This window comes from Pseudopodoces humilis, chromosome 24 (assembly GCF_049639895.1).
Source record: "Pseudopodoces humilis isolate 2021_Gansu_Grassland_sample_001 chromosome 24, ASM4963989v1, whole genome shotgun sequence".
NCBI classification, from domain to species: Eukaryota; Metazoa; Chordata; class Aves; order Passeriformes; family Paridae; genus Pseudopodoces; species Pseudopodoces humilis.
This window is the reverse complement of record NC_142223.1, coordinates 133,966-148,781: the sequence shown is the minus strand read 5'-3', so window position 1 is coordinate 148,781 and position 14,816 is coordinate 133,966. Positions and strand designations below refer to the sequence as shown.

Genomic DNA, 14,816 nt, shown 5'->3' with positions numbered 1-14,816 from the left:
GGACTGAGGAACGGCTGGAATGATATCAAATAACCATGGAAAGAAGAAAAAATGCTTTTTTCATCCCAGATCCAGATTCAGGGCTAGGGGATCCCATCCCATGTAGTTAAGGCGTTATTTAATTGTATCCTAAGCATTTGGCTGGAATTTCCAGGGATTTGGGGCAATGGAGAGTATCATCCCATTGGAGCATGTGGTGCTCAGCCAGCACTGCCAGCACTCATCCTGGCAGATCGTTGGGCAACGAAGGGAAACCACAGGGTGGTTTGGGCAAACAGGGAAATTAATCCCAGTTAATTAGTAAATTGGCTTTGTTACCTCCTGGTAAACCCTGTGTGAGCCGGGGGGGGGTTCCACCGTGCCTCGATTCCAAATGTTTTTATGGGATACACAGCCTTTCCCTGCCGCGGTTCTCGCAGGCCGGAGGATTCCACAGTGTGGAAAGGTGTGGAAAGGGTTCGGGAGATCCAGCAAAGCCGGTGGCCAGGGAAAACCTGTTTCCTCCCCACGCGTGCTGCGTGTGCCGGGAATGCTGGCGGCAAGGGAGGGAGGCCCTGGAGAGCCGCAGTGCTGGAATGTTCCCCCTTGCCACTGGTAGGATGGGCACGCTGGGACGTGCCCGCTCAGCCCTTGGCATGTGTGTTTCCATCCTGGCATGGAGACACATCCTTGCTGGAATGCCGGGAGCATCCCGCCTGCTCCCGGAGTGCACCATCCCACTGGGTTTAATCCCAGCTTTGTTTATAGACCCCCTTCCTAAGGAGGATCCTTCACTCCTCCATAGAGGAAGCAGGAATACTTCCCCACACTGACATGTTTCATCTCTGTAGTGCTTTGCAAACAGTAACTAATTAATCCTAATTAACTTGTTACCTAATTAGGGCCCAAGGGCTCTCCCCTTTGCAGGGAGATGGGAAATTCTGGCACCTCAGGGGATTTCTTTTCCAGCATTTACTAAACACCCCAAAACCTCCATGTTTGCTTCACACTAGCATCAGACAGTGCCCTTTGTACTCCCCATGGCTGCCAATCCAGGGAGAAAAAACTATTTTTTGGGGTTGCTAATGCCAAGAAGCCTGGGATGAACATTTTCCCTCATCTGGATAGCTGGCACTGGGAATACTGGCATCCCCAATGCTTGGTGTGCCCACCCACCCTGGGGAACCCACTCTGGTAGGTCCTTTCAACCATACTTTTACAGAAAACAAGGGATTTTTGGGGAAGGAAACAAGTAGGTGGGTGTGATGAAGGTGTTTCCCAAAGAATTCCCTTCCTGGCGTGCCATGATCTGGGACACAGACTTTGGGAACACTGGAAAAGTTCTCTGGGATCCCAGTATCACCACTTAAAGGCCACATTTCTCACTGGAAAACCCCCCTTTGTTATCCATAAAAATTTCCTTTTCTCTGCTGAGTCAGCTGGAGATCCTGGATGGATCTGGCTTCCTGGTGCTGCTGGAATAGGAAGGATACGCTGCTCTGCACAGATCTCATGGCCCCGTGGCTTTGCCGAAACCCTCTGCTGGTGATTCCAGCATGATTTCCTTCCACTCCTGCTTTCCATTCCTTTTAATCGCAGTTGGATCTATCCTGGGAGAAAAACCACCCTTGGAATCATATTTTTTCAGCAGGCAAGCGCTAATTTCCTTCATTTTCCAGCCTGGGATGGAGCTGGGCATGGGTTTTGCTGTTGTTTTTTTTTTTTTCTCTGCATACCAACCACCTTCCCAGGAAAGGGGCCCCTTTCCCACACCCAAGACTAATCCACCCAAAGTAGGGTCGGAAAAAAAGCCTGGAGTGTCATTTATCCCAGCCAGTCCCAACAAGAAAAATCCTAGGAGATGTTCACCAGTCCTTGGTGGATCCCACAAGCTCAGCAGTGACCCACACCGTCTCCTCCCAATGCAGAGTTGGGATTGAATAATTCCACTCCCCCCACAAAAAAAAAATCAGAAAATGCCTAAATTGGTGCTGAGGTTTAAAACCACCAGTTTCTTAATCACAGGGAAAAAAATCCCACAGCAGAAGTGAAAGCCCTGATGGAAATTAACCCAGCGAGGGTGAACTCAGACATCAGGGAAGCTCTAGGGGGATCCAGGCTTTCCCAGTGTTCCATTTTGGGGTGACAACAATGCCAGGTGGCAACTTCTGGGTGTCAATATCCAAAAATCAGATAAAAAGGGAGTTTTGGAGCTGCCTCAGGTTCTTGGTTGAGTCATGGATAACTGATGGACATGGGGACCTTCCAGGATGGGGAAGTGCTGGGTGATGGGGGATTCTGCCTGGAGGGCTGACAGAGCAGTGGGAATGTGGGGAGAGCCAGGGACAGGCCCAGAGGTCCCACAGGGGACGGTGCCTCTGTCCCAGTTCCATTGCCATGGCCAGAACTTGTTCCAGGGGCTTCTGACATCCCGGGCAGCTGCAAAGCGATGTCCACTCTGTGGTGGAGACCTTTTGGGTGTTCATCCCATCTCATTCCATGCCATCCCTAATCCTTTCCCATTTCCCATCTCTCTTGGAGGCATCATTTCCTTTCATCTCCTCTCCATCCTCCTCTGTGACAGAACATTTTGGGAAAACATGAAAAAGAGCCGTAATTTTGTGGGTTTTTTTTGAAGTAATTTTTAAAGTGGAAACTCAGAAGTTCCAGGGGTCAATCCCCTGAACCTAGGAGAAGGGGAATGGATGGGATTTGCCCTGCTTTTCCTTCCCCTGTAGGTATTGTCTGTGGATTTGGGGGGCTACGAGAGACCCACAGAGGAGCTGGGGGGCCCCCAAGACTCGGGGAGACCCTGAGAGGGGCTGGAGATCTCCTGGGAAATGGGGGGATCCTCAGGGGGATGAGGAGGTACAGGGAGAACTGGGGGTGTCCCTGAGGGGGCTGTGGAGCCTCACAAAGGGGCTGAGGGGAGTCGGTGGGGGTGAACTGAGGAGAACTGGGGGGGTAGAAGAACTGGAGGGGCAGGGTGTTGGGGGACCTGGGGGTGGCTGAGGAGATTTGAGGGGCTAAGGGAGTTCAGGGGGGTTGAGGAGAACTGGAGGGGTTGGGGGTGTCGGGCTGAGGAAAACCAAGGGGGCTGAAGAGAATCAAGAGATCTGAGGAGCTTTGCATATGTTGAGGGGAAATGGAGGGGTGACAGCTTGGGGGGACTGAGAGGAATTGGGAGCATGAGCTTTTGAAGGGGCTGAGGGGAATCAGGTTGAAGAGTTTTAGGGGAGGGCAGGGGTTTAGGGAGACCTGGAGAGGGTTGAGGGAACTGGGGGTCTGAGGAGATTTGTGGGGCCTGAAGAGGTTTGGGAGGGGTCTGAGGAGATTTGGGGAGGTGGGGACATTGAGGAGTCCTGGAGGTGCTGAGGGAACTGGGAGGGGATGAGGAGATTTGAGGTGGGGGGCTGGAGGAAGCTGAAGAGAATGGAAGGAACTGAAGGGATCTGGAGTATCTGATGAGGTTTGGAGGGATCTGAGTGGAACTGGGGGTCTGAGGAGATCTGGGGACGTGTCTGAGATTTGGGGGATCTGAGAAGGTTTTGCGGGGTCTGAGTGAAACTGAGGGTCTAGGGGGATCTGGACATTTGAGGAGCTTTGGGTGGGCTAAGAGGAACAGGGGGGATGAGGAGATTTGGAGGTGCTGAGGAGATTTGGGGAGGTGAGGACACTGAGAAGTCCCAGAGGCAGTGAGGGAGCCGCACAGTTGAGGTTTGAGGGATCTGAGACTTGGCAGGGTCAGAGGAGAGCTGAGGGGATCCAGGGCATTTAGGAACTTTGGGTGGGCTGAGGAGAACTGGGGACTGGGGGGAAATGGGTGTCTGTGGAGATTTTGGCAGTACTGAGGTGAACTATGTGGGCTGAGATTTGAGGGTTGTGGAAATTTGGGTGGGCTGGTGATACTGAGGGAGTGGGGCAGGCTGAGAAGAACTGAGGGGATCTGAGGGGTGAGGAAACTTGTAGCACCTGAGGGAACTAGAGAGGCTGAGATTTGGGGGTCTGAAGGAACCAGGGAACCCTGACAGGGCTGAGGGGGTTTGGGGAGGTGAGGGGGCTTGAGGGGCTGAGGAGATTTGGGGGCCCGAGGAGGCTTTGGGTGGCTATGGACCGTGGGGAGCTCTCCCGGGGCCGATGAAGTTTGGAGTGCTGAGGAGGTTTGGAGAGCCCTGCCGGGGCCGAAGGGACTGGCGGGCTGAGGAGGTTTTGGAGGCTGAGGGAACCGGGAGCCCTGATGGGGCTGAGGAGGTTCGGGGGGCTGTGGACGCCTCCCGGGCCTGAGGGAACCAGGGGCTGCGGAGCTTTGGGGAGCCATAACGGGCTGCGGAAAACGGGGAGCTGAGCGGGCTTGGGGGGCCTGAGGGGGTTTGGGGAGCTGACGAGTTTTGGGGAGCCAAGAGGGATTGCGGGTCTGCGGGCATCGGGGACCCCTCCCGGGGCTGAGGGAACCGCAGGCTGCGGAGCTTTGCCGAGCTCTCCTGGGGCTGCGGCGGTTTCGGGGGGCTGCAGGTCCCGGGAAGCCCCTTCGGGCCGGGGTGCCCCAGCCCAGCCCGTCCCTGGGCGGGCGGTGGCGGCGGCGGGGCCGGGCGGGCCGGGGGCGGGGGCGGCGGCGGGGGGACGGCGCGGGGCTCCATCTTCCTCCGTGCGGCGGAGCCGGCGGGACGGCGGGGCACCATGGCTGTCGGTATAGGAAGTGTCTTTTTTTTTTTACCTTCCCCCCCCTCGCTTTATTATTTTTTTTATATCCCTTATCCCTCCCTTTCCACCCCCCCGTCCCCTCTCCAAAACACCTCAAAACCCCCCGAAACCCCCCCCGCCCTGGGGGCGAGCGGGAAAAGGGGGACCTTGACACACTTCCCCCCCCTCCCCCCACTCTTCGAGCTGCTTTTTATTCATTTTTCATCTAAATCAATATTTTAAAAAAATTTCCCTCCTTTTTTCCCCCCTCACCCCCCCTTCCCCCTCCCCTCAGCCCTGCAGAACATGGCGTCCCCGTCCTAGCGTTTTAAAAATAAGCCGGGGCTGCCATTTTTGTTTGCCTTTTGTCTGCGAATTTTAATAAAAACGTCTGAGAATGTGGGAGAGGCGGCGGATGGAGGGGGGGTGGGGGGAGCACCCAGCCGGGCCACCCCCCCCTTTCCCAAACCCCCCTTCCACCCCCATCCCCCGGCCTTTTTGTCTGTCAAACCTCACCCCCCCCCCCGCAAATCCCCTCCCAGGTTGAGAATTTCAACTTCACTTAACCAAACTTCGCCTTTTTCCACCTCTTTTTTTTCATTATTACCATCATTATTCCGCCACCCCCCCACTCCACGCAGGAAGAAGAAGGAAAAGAGAAAAAAGGGGGGAAAGAGGGGGGGGAACATCGAGGAAAATACCCATTTACCAGAATTTTCCCTTTTTCTTTCCCTCTGGATGGTCTAATGGAAAAGTTAATTGCAGCGGAACGTACCTATTTTTGTGGATGTTGCATGTTTTAGGGGGGGGGGTTGCTTTTTTTTTATGCATTCTTGGCTTTTTTCTGACTTTTTTTGCTTACAGGGGGTGACAGAAGCAGTGCAGGGACTGAATATTATCATTACCATCCTCATAATCACCATTATTATAATTTTCACCATTTTAATTCCTTTTCTCCTTCCTCTTTTCCTCCTTTTCTTCAGTGTTTTCTGCATTAACTGGTTTTGTCTAGAAAAGTGGTCTCGCTGGCTGGAAGGTCTAATGGAGGGGGGAGATATTGTTTTTCATGGCATTTTTGGCAGGAATGCGGCAGCTTTAGCGAGGGACCCAAATTTCTGTGGCTGTGTCCCAGAGGTCTGTCTGTCCCTCTCCAACATATATTTAGCAATATACTATTTATACATTCATAATCTCCCGGCCACGTCAGGGGGCCTGGGGGGGCAGCTTAGAGCCGGCGTGGCCACAGTGATGGATTTGAACCCAGGAATGATGAATCTGATAATTTTGATTTCTTTTTTTCCCTTCAAGGTTGGAGGATGCTCCTTGTTGGGTTATTTTTCCCCCCCAAGCCTGCGGTCCTTCGGATAGCAGCCGGGTTTTTTAACCCAGGGAGGATGGAGCAGGTGAAAGCGGCTTCAAGCCCGAGGCCTTTGAGATTATAAAGTGATATTTTAGCAGAGAGGTAAAAAAGTTTTTTAAGTCCCTCATGGTGTGCGATTTGCCAAGAGGCGGAGGGTCTAGGGTGAGGGGATGGATTTTACCCCCAATTTTCCAGCCAGCTCCCCATCCCTCAGCTTTCCCAACAGCTTGGGGGCGAGCAGGGCTATAAAAAAACCCACTATTTTTTTTTTATTATTATTATTATTCTTTTTTATTTTCCTTTTTTTTGTTGTTTTCTCTCTATTTTCAGGCAAAACCCCACGTTCTCACGGGTCGGGTAGGTCGGAGCCGCTTCGCTTTTGTTCCTCCGCTGTGGGATCTCGCGCGCCGGGGGCTGGCGGGGGGTTCGGGGTGTGTGAAGTTGTCCTCCTCCTTGTCCCCCCGTAGAAAAACGCCCCACGTGCAGCACCCGGTCTCAGCTAGAGCTGGAGATGGACGCGGATAAGGGGAAGCAACGCCAGTACTCGCAGAGGTGGGCATGATGGCTGGATCGAGGGGATCACAGGGAGAAAAAAATCCCTGCTTTTTTATACATTTACATCTTAAAATAGCATCTAACGTAACAATGTGCATGCATGTCATTATATGTGTGCTTATAAAAATAATATATATATGCACACTGGAATCCAGATATTATATGTGGACATATATATTTCTCTATAAGCGGGGGCATGGTATTTTTTTGGGTATTTTGGGGGTGTGAGGGACTCCTTGCCTGCCCCCTGTGCAGGGAGGGGACCCTGCTCCCGGCGTATGTGTGACCCCTTGATATTTCCCTTTTAAGAAATGTGCCTTTATATGTATAAAATAATAACGTTCACCCTCAACCCCCCCACCTTCTGCTTTTTCCCTTAAAATTGTGGATTTCTGGTCATTGGGCGCAATGTCACAAGTGCATGTTGGATCCAGTGCTCTTACTCTCTCCTCGGGGCGATCCCCTGCCTGTGCCTCGGTTTCCCTGCGTGCTGTCACCCATGGGTGACCCCTGTGCTGCTAGGGGTGGGCAGTTGCTCCCAGGCTGGATTGCGGTGCTGCCTTTGCCTTGCAGGGTGCCTCGCTGGTCTCTTTTGGAGGGGGGGTGTATTTGGGGTCTGCAGGAGCAGGACCTCCCAGGGTGGGGAGCGTTTTGTGGGGCACGTGTCCCCTGTGTCTGGTGTGTCACCATATGGGCTCTGGGTCTCCCTGTGGGCTGTCCCTGTGTCCCCTTTTCTGGGTCACTGGACCCAAACTGTGGATTTGGGGTCACACTGCCTTGGCCCCCATCTTTTGGGAGCATTGCCACCCTGGTCCCCCCTCCTGCACCCCACAGCTGGGGACCCCGTGGGGGTCTCCAGCACAGCTTTACCTTCCCTCCCGCTTGCCACTGGTTCTTGGCTTCTCACCCTGCCCCGTGCATCCCTTTTCCTGCACAGGGACCCTTGGTCCAGGCTGGGGGCTCATTTTGGGTTGGTTTTACTGGAAATGCAGAAGGAGAAGCCCCAGCCCAGGGCCCTTCGGGGGGCGGAAGCCGGGGGTTTAATTGGTTCCATCTTGGGTGAATTCTTGTGGTGTGCGGGCCACCCCCTCCCCGAGCCACAGGGGGCTCGCCCGGCGTTCCTGCTTCGCAGCCATGCCTGCCTTCTGCCCCCTCTGCCTTGGGGTGAATCCCGCCTGGATGAGGACAGTTTGGTTAGGGAGAGATGTGCATTCCCTGAGGATAGTGCTAGATGCCAGTTCCTGCCCTGGTGACTTTGGGACGCAGGTTTTGTGGATGAGCATTTGCTTTCCCTCCAAAACTTCTCCTGCTCCAGGTGAACCCCAGGGAAACCTGTTCTTAAGAGGGGACAGGGGCCCTGGCCCTGTGTTTTGAGGGGGAAACTGAGGCATGGTGCAAGGCAGAGCTGGGTTCCCTGGCACAGGGACATGCCCAGGCCAGCGTCACCATCCCTGCTCGACCTGTGTTGGGAAGGACGTGCTGAGATTTGGGTGGGGGAATGTGCATCAGTCCCCCAGCTTGGTTCTCCCCAATGCGCCGTCTCTGGCCACCGCCGGCTTTCCTGCGCTCGCTGCTTGGCATGGAGGGTGGGAGCTCTGCCCTGATGCTCTTGCTGGGATACTTGGGGACACCAAACTTGATGTCTTGCTTGGTTGAGGACATGTTTAGCTACCAAGTGCTGCTCTGGTCACCCCAAATCCCTCCCTTCGCCTCCCAGACCCCCCACTTTCAGGCTGTACCAGGTCGGTGGTCGCTCGCCGGTCCCTGGGAGCTGCCCCTTTTCTCTCGGCTGTGCCGTGAAAAGAAATCTCTTGTTTCTTTTTATTTCAGCGAAGGCGAGACAGAGAGGGCTGCCAAGGTAGAGGCGTTCCCTAGAGAACTGTAGCTTGACTTAGCGGCAGTTGGGTAGGAAGTTGGAAGGCTCTAGTGAGCTCGTGCCCACCCGTGCCATCATCTACCTCCCATCAATCTGGAGCCTCAGCGACACGTCTCCCCAGGCAGCTGCGCCCACCTGGCTCCAGAGGCCACCCTGTGAGTACCAATCACCGCCGAACCTGACGGCCCTGACACTGCCGCCCCCTCGCTGCCACCACCCCCGCTCTCCCCTTGCCACCCCCAGCCCTGGCTTGCCAGCTTCTCCTGCTCTTCCTTCCCCATGGGTGTGGAGGCGAGGAGGCTTCTGGTCTCTTTGTAGGGTGCTGCTGCTTCCCCCCTTGGCCCGGCTGAGCGATGATGCCGAGTACTGTGCTGTTCTGGGAATTTGAGGTTCAGCCCATGGTTTTGGGGCTCTGTGCATCTTCCTGCTTGCTCTTCTCACATCCCTCTCCTCTGGCTGGGCTGCTTGGTTCTCCACCATGCTTTGGGCACCCACTTTGTCCCTGGGGATAGACTCTGACAACCCCTCAGCAGCCAAATCTGGTCCCTGTGGAGGATGTCAGAGGCTCTTCCCACCATGGTTTGGCCCATAGGATCCCATGCCACTGGAGACGTTACCCAAGAGGGGTTCCCCCTGCCAAGCCAAAAGCTGGGGAGGCACAGGGAGCCCTATCTACCCCCTGTGTCCTGCAGAGCTGGGGGGAGACGTGCCGCAGCATTCCCTACCTTTCATAATTTCCATTTTAATGGATTTTCTTTTTTTTCCACCTTTGCTGCATGTCAGCTTCCATTTTTCATAGTTAGCTGAGAATAGAGAAAAGGGAGTTTTTATATATATGTATTTTTTTTTCCATCTGCTTTCTTCCCCCTCCCACTCCGTTTCCTAGCCCCAGAGAAAGGGACGCCGTTTCTGACGAAACACCGCACAATTTGTAACATTAAATCGGGACAGGAACAGGGATTTTTATAATTATTTTGGCAACACTGACCATTTCTTCCCTCTAGTTCATCCAGCTCCAAGTGTGGTGGTTTTACAAATAATTTCTCATTTCTTTAGTAAGCCCTGCTTGGGTGGGGGTGGGGAAACATGTGATATTTATGCTTTTCTCCCCAAAATACCCTTCGTGCCTTTTCAGCCCCCTCCAGCTTTGCAGGAAGGATCCTGGGACTGGTGTAGGGGTTGGTGCCGTGTCCTGGTGATGGTTCGGGGGCTTTGATCCGTGTGGGTGCTGCTGCTGGCTCCGCTGGAGCCCGGCATGATATCAGGACAGGGAGAAGGATGGACAGATGGATGGATGGGAAGGACAGAGGTCACAGGGCACCTGCTGAGATGGGGGATCAGCTCCAAAAAACCCTTTTCTAATCATAGCTCCGGTTTCCTGTTTTCCCACGGTTGCTCTGGGGTGGGGGGTTTGGTGAAGGGGTGCTTGGTCATGCCACGGGGGCTCAGAGGCTTCCTGCCTGAGCTCCTGCTCACTGCCTGCATCTTTACAACCCTACTACCAGTTCCACTTCTGTCCCTGGTTCCTGGTGTCCAGCCCCTTATGCTGGCACTAGTGTCCTTCATCCTGTGCCCATCATCCCAAGAGATCTTATATATGTGTGTACACACACACGTACACATACACATACGTAGCCAGTGGGTAAATGCATGCTGTGGGCGGCCTGTGGGTACATATATAATTACACAAAATAGCTGGCAGCGGCTGCGTCCATGCAGGTGCATTTAACATCCCCAGTGAATTCCTGAATTCCTGTTCTGTGGCATGGAGCGGGACTTTGTCTCCGCCTGTGCGACTGGGATCCGGCCCTGCTATCACTTCAAAACCCTAAAATTTGGTGCTTAAGCAGTCAGGAGGTGACTTGGAGTGGTCAAGTGGTTCAAAACTGGGAAGGGGAATTCCCAAAGCTGATGTCTGGGTTGTGTCCTGGACAGGCCATGGGGTTGAGGTGTGCCATGAGAAATTGCTCCCATTCCTTGATGCCCTGGAACATACCTCGTCCTGTTCCAGGCTGCTCTGTAGCGCACGGGGCAGGTGGTTCCTTCTCCCTGCCTTGGTTTCTCCCCAAAATGGGGATGGTCCATCCCACAGCTTCTTCAGGCTGGGGTAGCTGTTGGGATGTTACATTCTGGTGAGACCAGGATTCCGTTTCTGTGGGTGCTGCCCACCTGCCTTTGGGGAGCTCAGTGTGTTTGAAACCTGGGGCAGCGAGTGTGAGGAGGAGGAGGAGAAAGAAGGGAAAGGTTCATTGTTCCCAAATCCCACCCCAAAGCTTCTGGGGATGCACTTTCCTGGAGGCATCGCTCTAGTTTCTCCTGGAATCCTGGCCATGGCCTGGTTTACTTTGGAGCCAGAGCGCCCGGGGGCCCCAGTCCCATGCATCCCTTTGGGGTCCTACAGATGCTTACCCTCATGCCCCTGTAATGGGGTTTGCTGGGATGGTGATGCCTGGTCATGCTGGGCTGCTCTGCTGGGATCATCCTCTTGCTGTCCCCTTCCAGCTGTTTACCATTACCCAAACATGGATATAGAATTAATTTTCCCAATGCTTTCAAGCATCTAAATAAATCTCCCAGCCCTGCTGGTTCTGGGTGTTCCTGTTGAGCTGCTCCTGGGTGTCACAGGCACTTCACTTGGCTTTGAAGGCATATTTTGGGTGGGGGATTCAGCTGGGATTGCTGTTGGGTTCAGTGTGCTGCTGTGCTCACCCTCTCCTATGGCAGCATCCCATCCACCTCTGATCCCTTCCTGGATGGGAGCAATACTTCCAGAGCTCGGGAGATTTGGGGGTTTTCCCCAAGTTTCAGCTTCCTCCTTTTCCAAATAGTGTCCTAGTGCACTCACCAGTGTTTTGTGGTCTTGGAGGCAGGCAGGTGCTTGGTGTCCCCCTAATCCTACAGGAATTTTCATCTGGGAAGATGCTCAGGGGGTTCTCCAGTCCTGCCCCCGCCCCCCCACCTGCTCCCTGCCTTTGCTCAGAGTCTGGGTTTTACTTCTTGGGGGAGTGATGGTTTTGGGGGATTGAAGCTGGAAGGGTGGAGGGGCCATGTGGCAGCCAGTGATGACCCGTAACCGCATCCCTCTCTCCCCAGGATGGCGGAGCCTCGCTTCAACAACCCGTACTTCTGGCCACCCCCCCCCACCATGCCCAGCCAGGTAAGTCCCCTACACTGGGGTTTTGGGACAAGAGAGGATGAATGGATGTGGAGAACACTGATGAGGAGGCTGGGGGTCCTAAGGGTCCCAGTTTCTCTGCCCTCACCCACCTCTCTGCCTTCTCCCCCCTCAGCTGGACAACCTGGTCCTGATCAACAAAATCAAGGAGCAGTTGATGGCGGAGAAGATCCGCCCCCCGCACCTGCCTCCCACCTCGGTGGCCTCGCAGCAGCCCCTCCTGGTGCCCCCCTCGCCTGCTGAGAGCAGCCAGTCCATCATGTCCCTGCCAAAGCTGCAGCAGGTGCCGGGGCTGCATCCCCAGGCCGTGCCCCAGCCTGATGTGGCCCTGCACGCCAGGCCAGCTACCAGCACCGTCACAGGTACTGTCACAGACACCACCGCTGGTCCCGCCAGTCTGGGGGGCAGAGGGGAACGTGGGTCCCCTCAAGATTAATGCTCTTATCACATTGCCCACCAGGGTTGGGGCTGGCATCCCGTGCACCGGCCGTCAGCACCTCAGAATCCAGCCCAGGAACGGGGACCACCACCCCCTCGACCCCCACCTCCACCAGCCAGAGCCGCCTCATCGCCTCCTCACCCACCCTAATCTCAGGAATCACCAGCCCCCCCCTCCTCGACTCCATCAAGACAATCCAGGGCCACGGCTTGCTGGGAGCACCCAAGGCTGAGCGGGGCCGGAAAAAGATCAAGGCGGAAAACCCTTCGGGACCGCCGGTGCTGGTGGTGCCCTACCCCATCCTGGCCTCAGGGGAGACGGCCAAAGAGGGGAAGACGTACAGGTAGGCACACCCTCGCCCGCTGAGGGGGCTGGGGGCGATGGCGGGGAGCCCCCCCACCCCAGCCCGGTCCCTGCGGGGTTCTCCCCCACACCCTCCAGGTGTAAGGTCTGCCCCTTGACGTTCTTCACCAAGTCGGAGATGCAGATCCACTCCAAGTCGCACACAGAGGCCAAGCCCCACAAGTGCCCCCACTGCTCCAAGTCCTTCGCCAATGCTTCCTACTTGGCCCAGCACCTGCGCATCCACCTGGGCGTCAAACCCTACCACTGCTCCTACTGTGAGAAGTCCTTCCGCCAGCTCTCCCACCTCCAGCAGCACACCCGGTGAGGGCCCCGCTGAGGGGCTGGGGACACTTGTTCCCGCAGTCCAGGGAGGGGGGCAGGTGGGCACCACACACCCACCAATCTCTTCTGACATCCTTTATGGCCCTGCTCTGTTTGTTGGTCCTGCTGCCATCATCTCCATCATCATCCCCCATCGTCTCCAGCACCTTCATAGTCTCCATCTCACTCATCCCTCCCACTGTGCTCATTGATTTCCCCCCACACTGGCTGTCTGCATTTGCCTTTATCATCCCCACCACACTTATAATTTTCAGCACTTGTATGGGCTCCACCATGTTCATCATCTCCACTACCTTCATCATCCCCACCATGCCAATCTGACTCCACAGCCTTCCTTATCCCCACTCTGTTCATCCTCCACCACCTTCATAGTCTCTGATACTTCCATTGTCTCTACTGCCTTCTTTCCGACCACATTCACCATCGTGCCACCATGCTCATCATCTCCATTACCTTTATTGGTCCCACCACGCTCAGCCATCTCCTCAGCCATCTCAGCATCTGTGCTTTTTTCCACCGCTTTCTTCATCCTCACCATGCCCCCACACACCCACCGCCTTTAATGACCCCACTGTGGTCATCTTTCCATGCATGCCAGTCCATCTCTTCCACATTCATCATCCCAACCACCTTCACAGTTTCCAGCACTTTCATCCTTTCCCGACCCCATCTCTCAGCCTCGTGTATCCCTGCCTTCTCCCCTGTCACCTCCTGGGGCACTGATGTCGCTGTGCCCACTGTAACCCCCCACTCAGATGTGACCCCGTGGATGCCATCAGCACTGTCCCTGGTGGTTGAAGGGTAGGTGACAATGACCCAATGTGTGTGTTCTCAGAATCCACACCGGTGACAGACCCTACAAGTGCCCGCACCCCGGCTGCGAGAAGGCCTTCACCCAGCTCTCCAACCTCCAGGTCAGTGTGGGGGGACCTGGGGAAAAGGGCACAGGGTCACCATGGTCCCCCCTGACTCCCTGTGCTCCCTCAGTCCCACCAGCGCCAGCACAACAAGGACAAGCCCTACAAGTGCCCCAACTGCTACCGGGCGTACACAGACTCGGCCTCCCTGCAGATCCACCTGTCGGCACACGCCATCAAGCACGCCAAGGCCTATTGCTGCAGCATGTGTGGCCGTGCCTACACCTCGGTGAGCATGGGGGATGCCCCAGAACCTGCCCCCAGCCCACAGCCCCCTGCTTACCCCTGTGCCCCCCACAGGAGACCTATCTGATGAAGCACATGTCCAAACACACGGTGGTGGAGCACCTGGTCAGCCAGCACTCGCCGCAGCGGACGGAGTCGCCCGGCATTCCTGTACGGATCTCCCTCATCTAAGCGGGGAGGGGACAGGACCCCCCAGAACAAGGAGGAGGAAGAGGAGGAGGAAGGAGGAGGAGGACGTGACCCCCAGCACCGCGGGCTGTGCCCGGGCCTTGCTCCTGCCCGGCTCCCGCAGGTTTGGTGACATCCAAAGACGGTTTCAGAGCACTTTGAATCTCTGCGGTTTGGTTTCTTTGGGGGAAGTCAGTAGGGGTGGGGGTGTCCCCCCTGACAGGCCTGCCCTGCCCCCCATTTTTGGATACAAATATATATATATATATATATATATATTTATTGGCCAAGAACTTGGTGCTGCTAAAGACCAGAAATTCACCCCAAAAACAAACCGTGGATGGAGCAAAAAGCAGCTGGGGGAGGGGGAAAGTCCCACCACCCCCCCCCCCCAGACTCTGGGCCCAAGCGCCTCCATTTAGGGTTGATTTTTAACCATTTTGGGGGTTTTTTTGTGTTCATTTGGGGTCCCTTTTAAAGGCGAAGCTGCAGGCAGAGCTGCAACCCCCCGGGGACGGCCCCCCTATTCCGCAGCCCCAGTTTTGGGGGGTTTGGGGGTCCCCCTGCTTTGCCTTGTGCCTGCCTGTACATACCCCCTGTATAGAGCCGGGGGGCACTCCCCCCAAACTCATCTATATTCTGTACTTTTTGGTTCATTTTGGATATTAACTGTGTTATTTTTTATACACTTTTTAAGCCTTAACTCAGCGTTTCTTTGGTTTTTGTTCTTTTTT

The 14,816-nt window shown here is 55.2% G+C and overlaps 1 protein-coding gene across 9 annotated transcripts; it reads left to right on the top strand.

The window, feature by feature from the left end:
• The first annotated feature begins 4,573 nt into the window (after positions 1 to 4,573).
• ZNF362 (zinc finger protein 362) lies at positions 4,574 to 14,785 on the top strand. Of its 9 annotated transcripts, XM_005533155.3 has the most exons (12): positions 4,596 to 4,666; positions 5,968 to 6,121; positions 6,350 to 6,376; positions 6,487 to 6,571; positions 8,405 to 8,605; positions 11,544 to 11,607; positions 11,741 to 11,987; positions 12,086 to 12,407; positions 12,506 to 12,730; positions 13,587 to 13,665; positions 13,739 to 13,897; positions 13,969 to 14,785. In XM_005533155.3, the coding sequence occupies exons 6-12, from the start codon at positions 11,545 to 11,547 to the stop codon at positions 14,083 to 14,085; spliced, it is 1,212 nt and encodes a 403-aa protein (XP_005533212.1). In that variant the 5' UTR covers positions 4,596 to 4,666; positions 5,968 to 6,121; positions 6,350 to 6,376; positions 6,487 to 6,571; positions 8,405 to 8,605; position 11,544; the 3' UTR covers positions 14,086 to 14,785. The 9 variants fall into 9 exon arrangements, with proteins under 9 accessions (XP_087922809.1, XP_087922816.1, XP_087922808.1 ...); XM_088066686.1 differs by lacking the exon at positions 8,405 to 8,605 and having other exon boundaries at positions 5,968 to 6,062; XM_088066684.1 differs by lacking the exon at positions 8,405 to 8,605.
• The last annotated feature ends 31 nt before the right edge of the window (positions 14,786 to 14,816 follow it).

Coding starts and splice junctions, on each gene's coding strand:
- ZNF362 (XM_088066682.1), top strand. Junction 12,408..12,505: donor AAAGAGGGGAAGACGTACAG/GTAGGCACACCC, acceptor CACACCCTCCAG/GTGTAAGGTCTGCCCCTTGA. Junction 12,731..13,586: donor CACCTCCAGCAGCACACCCG/GTGAGGGCCCCG, acceptor GTGTGTTCTCAG/AATCCACACCGGTGACAGAC.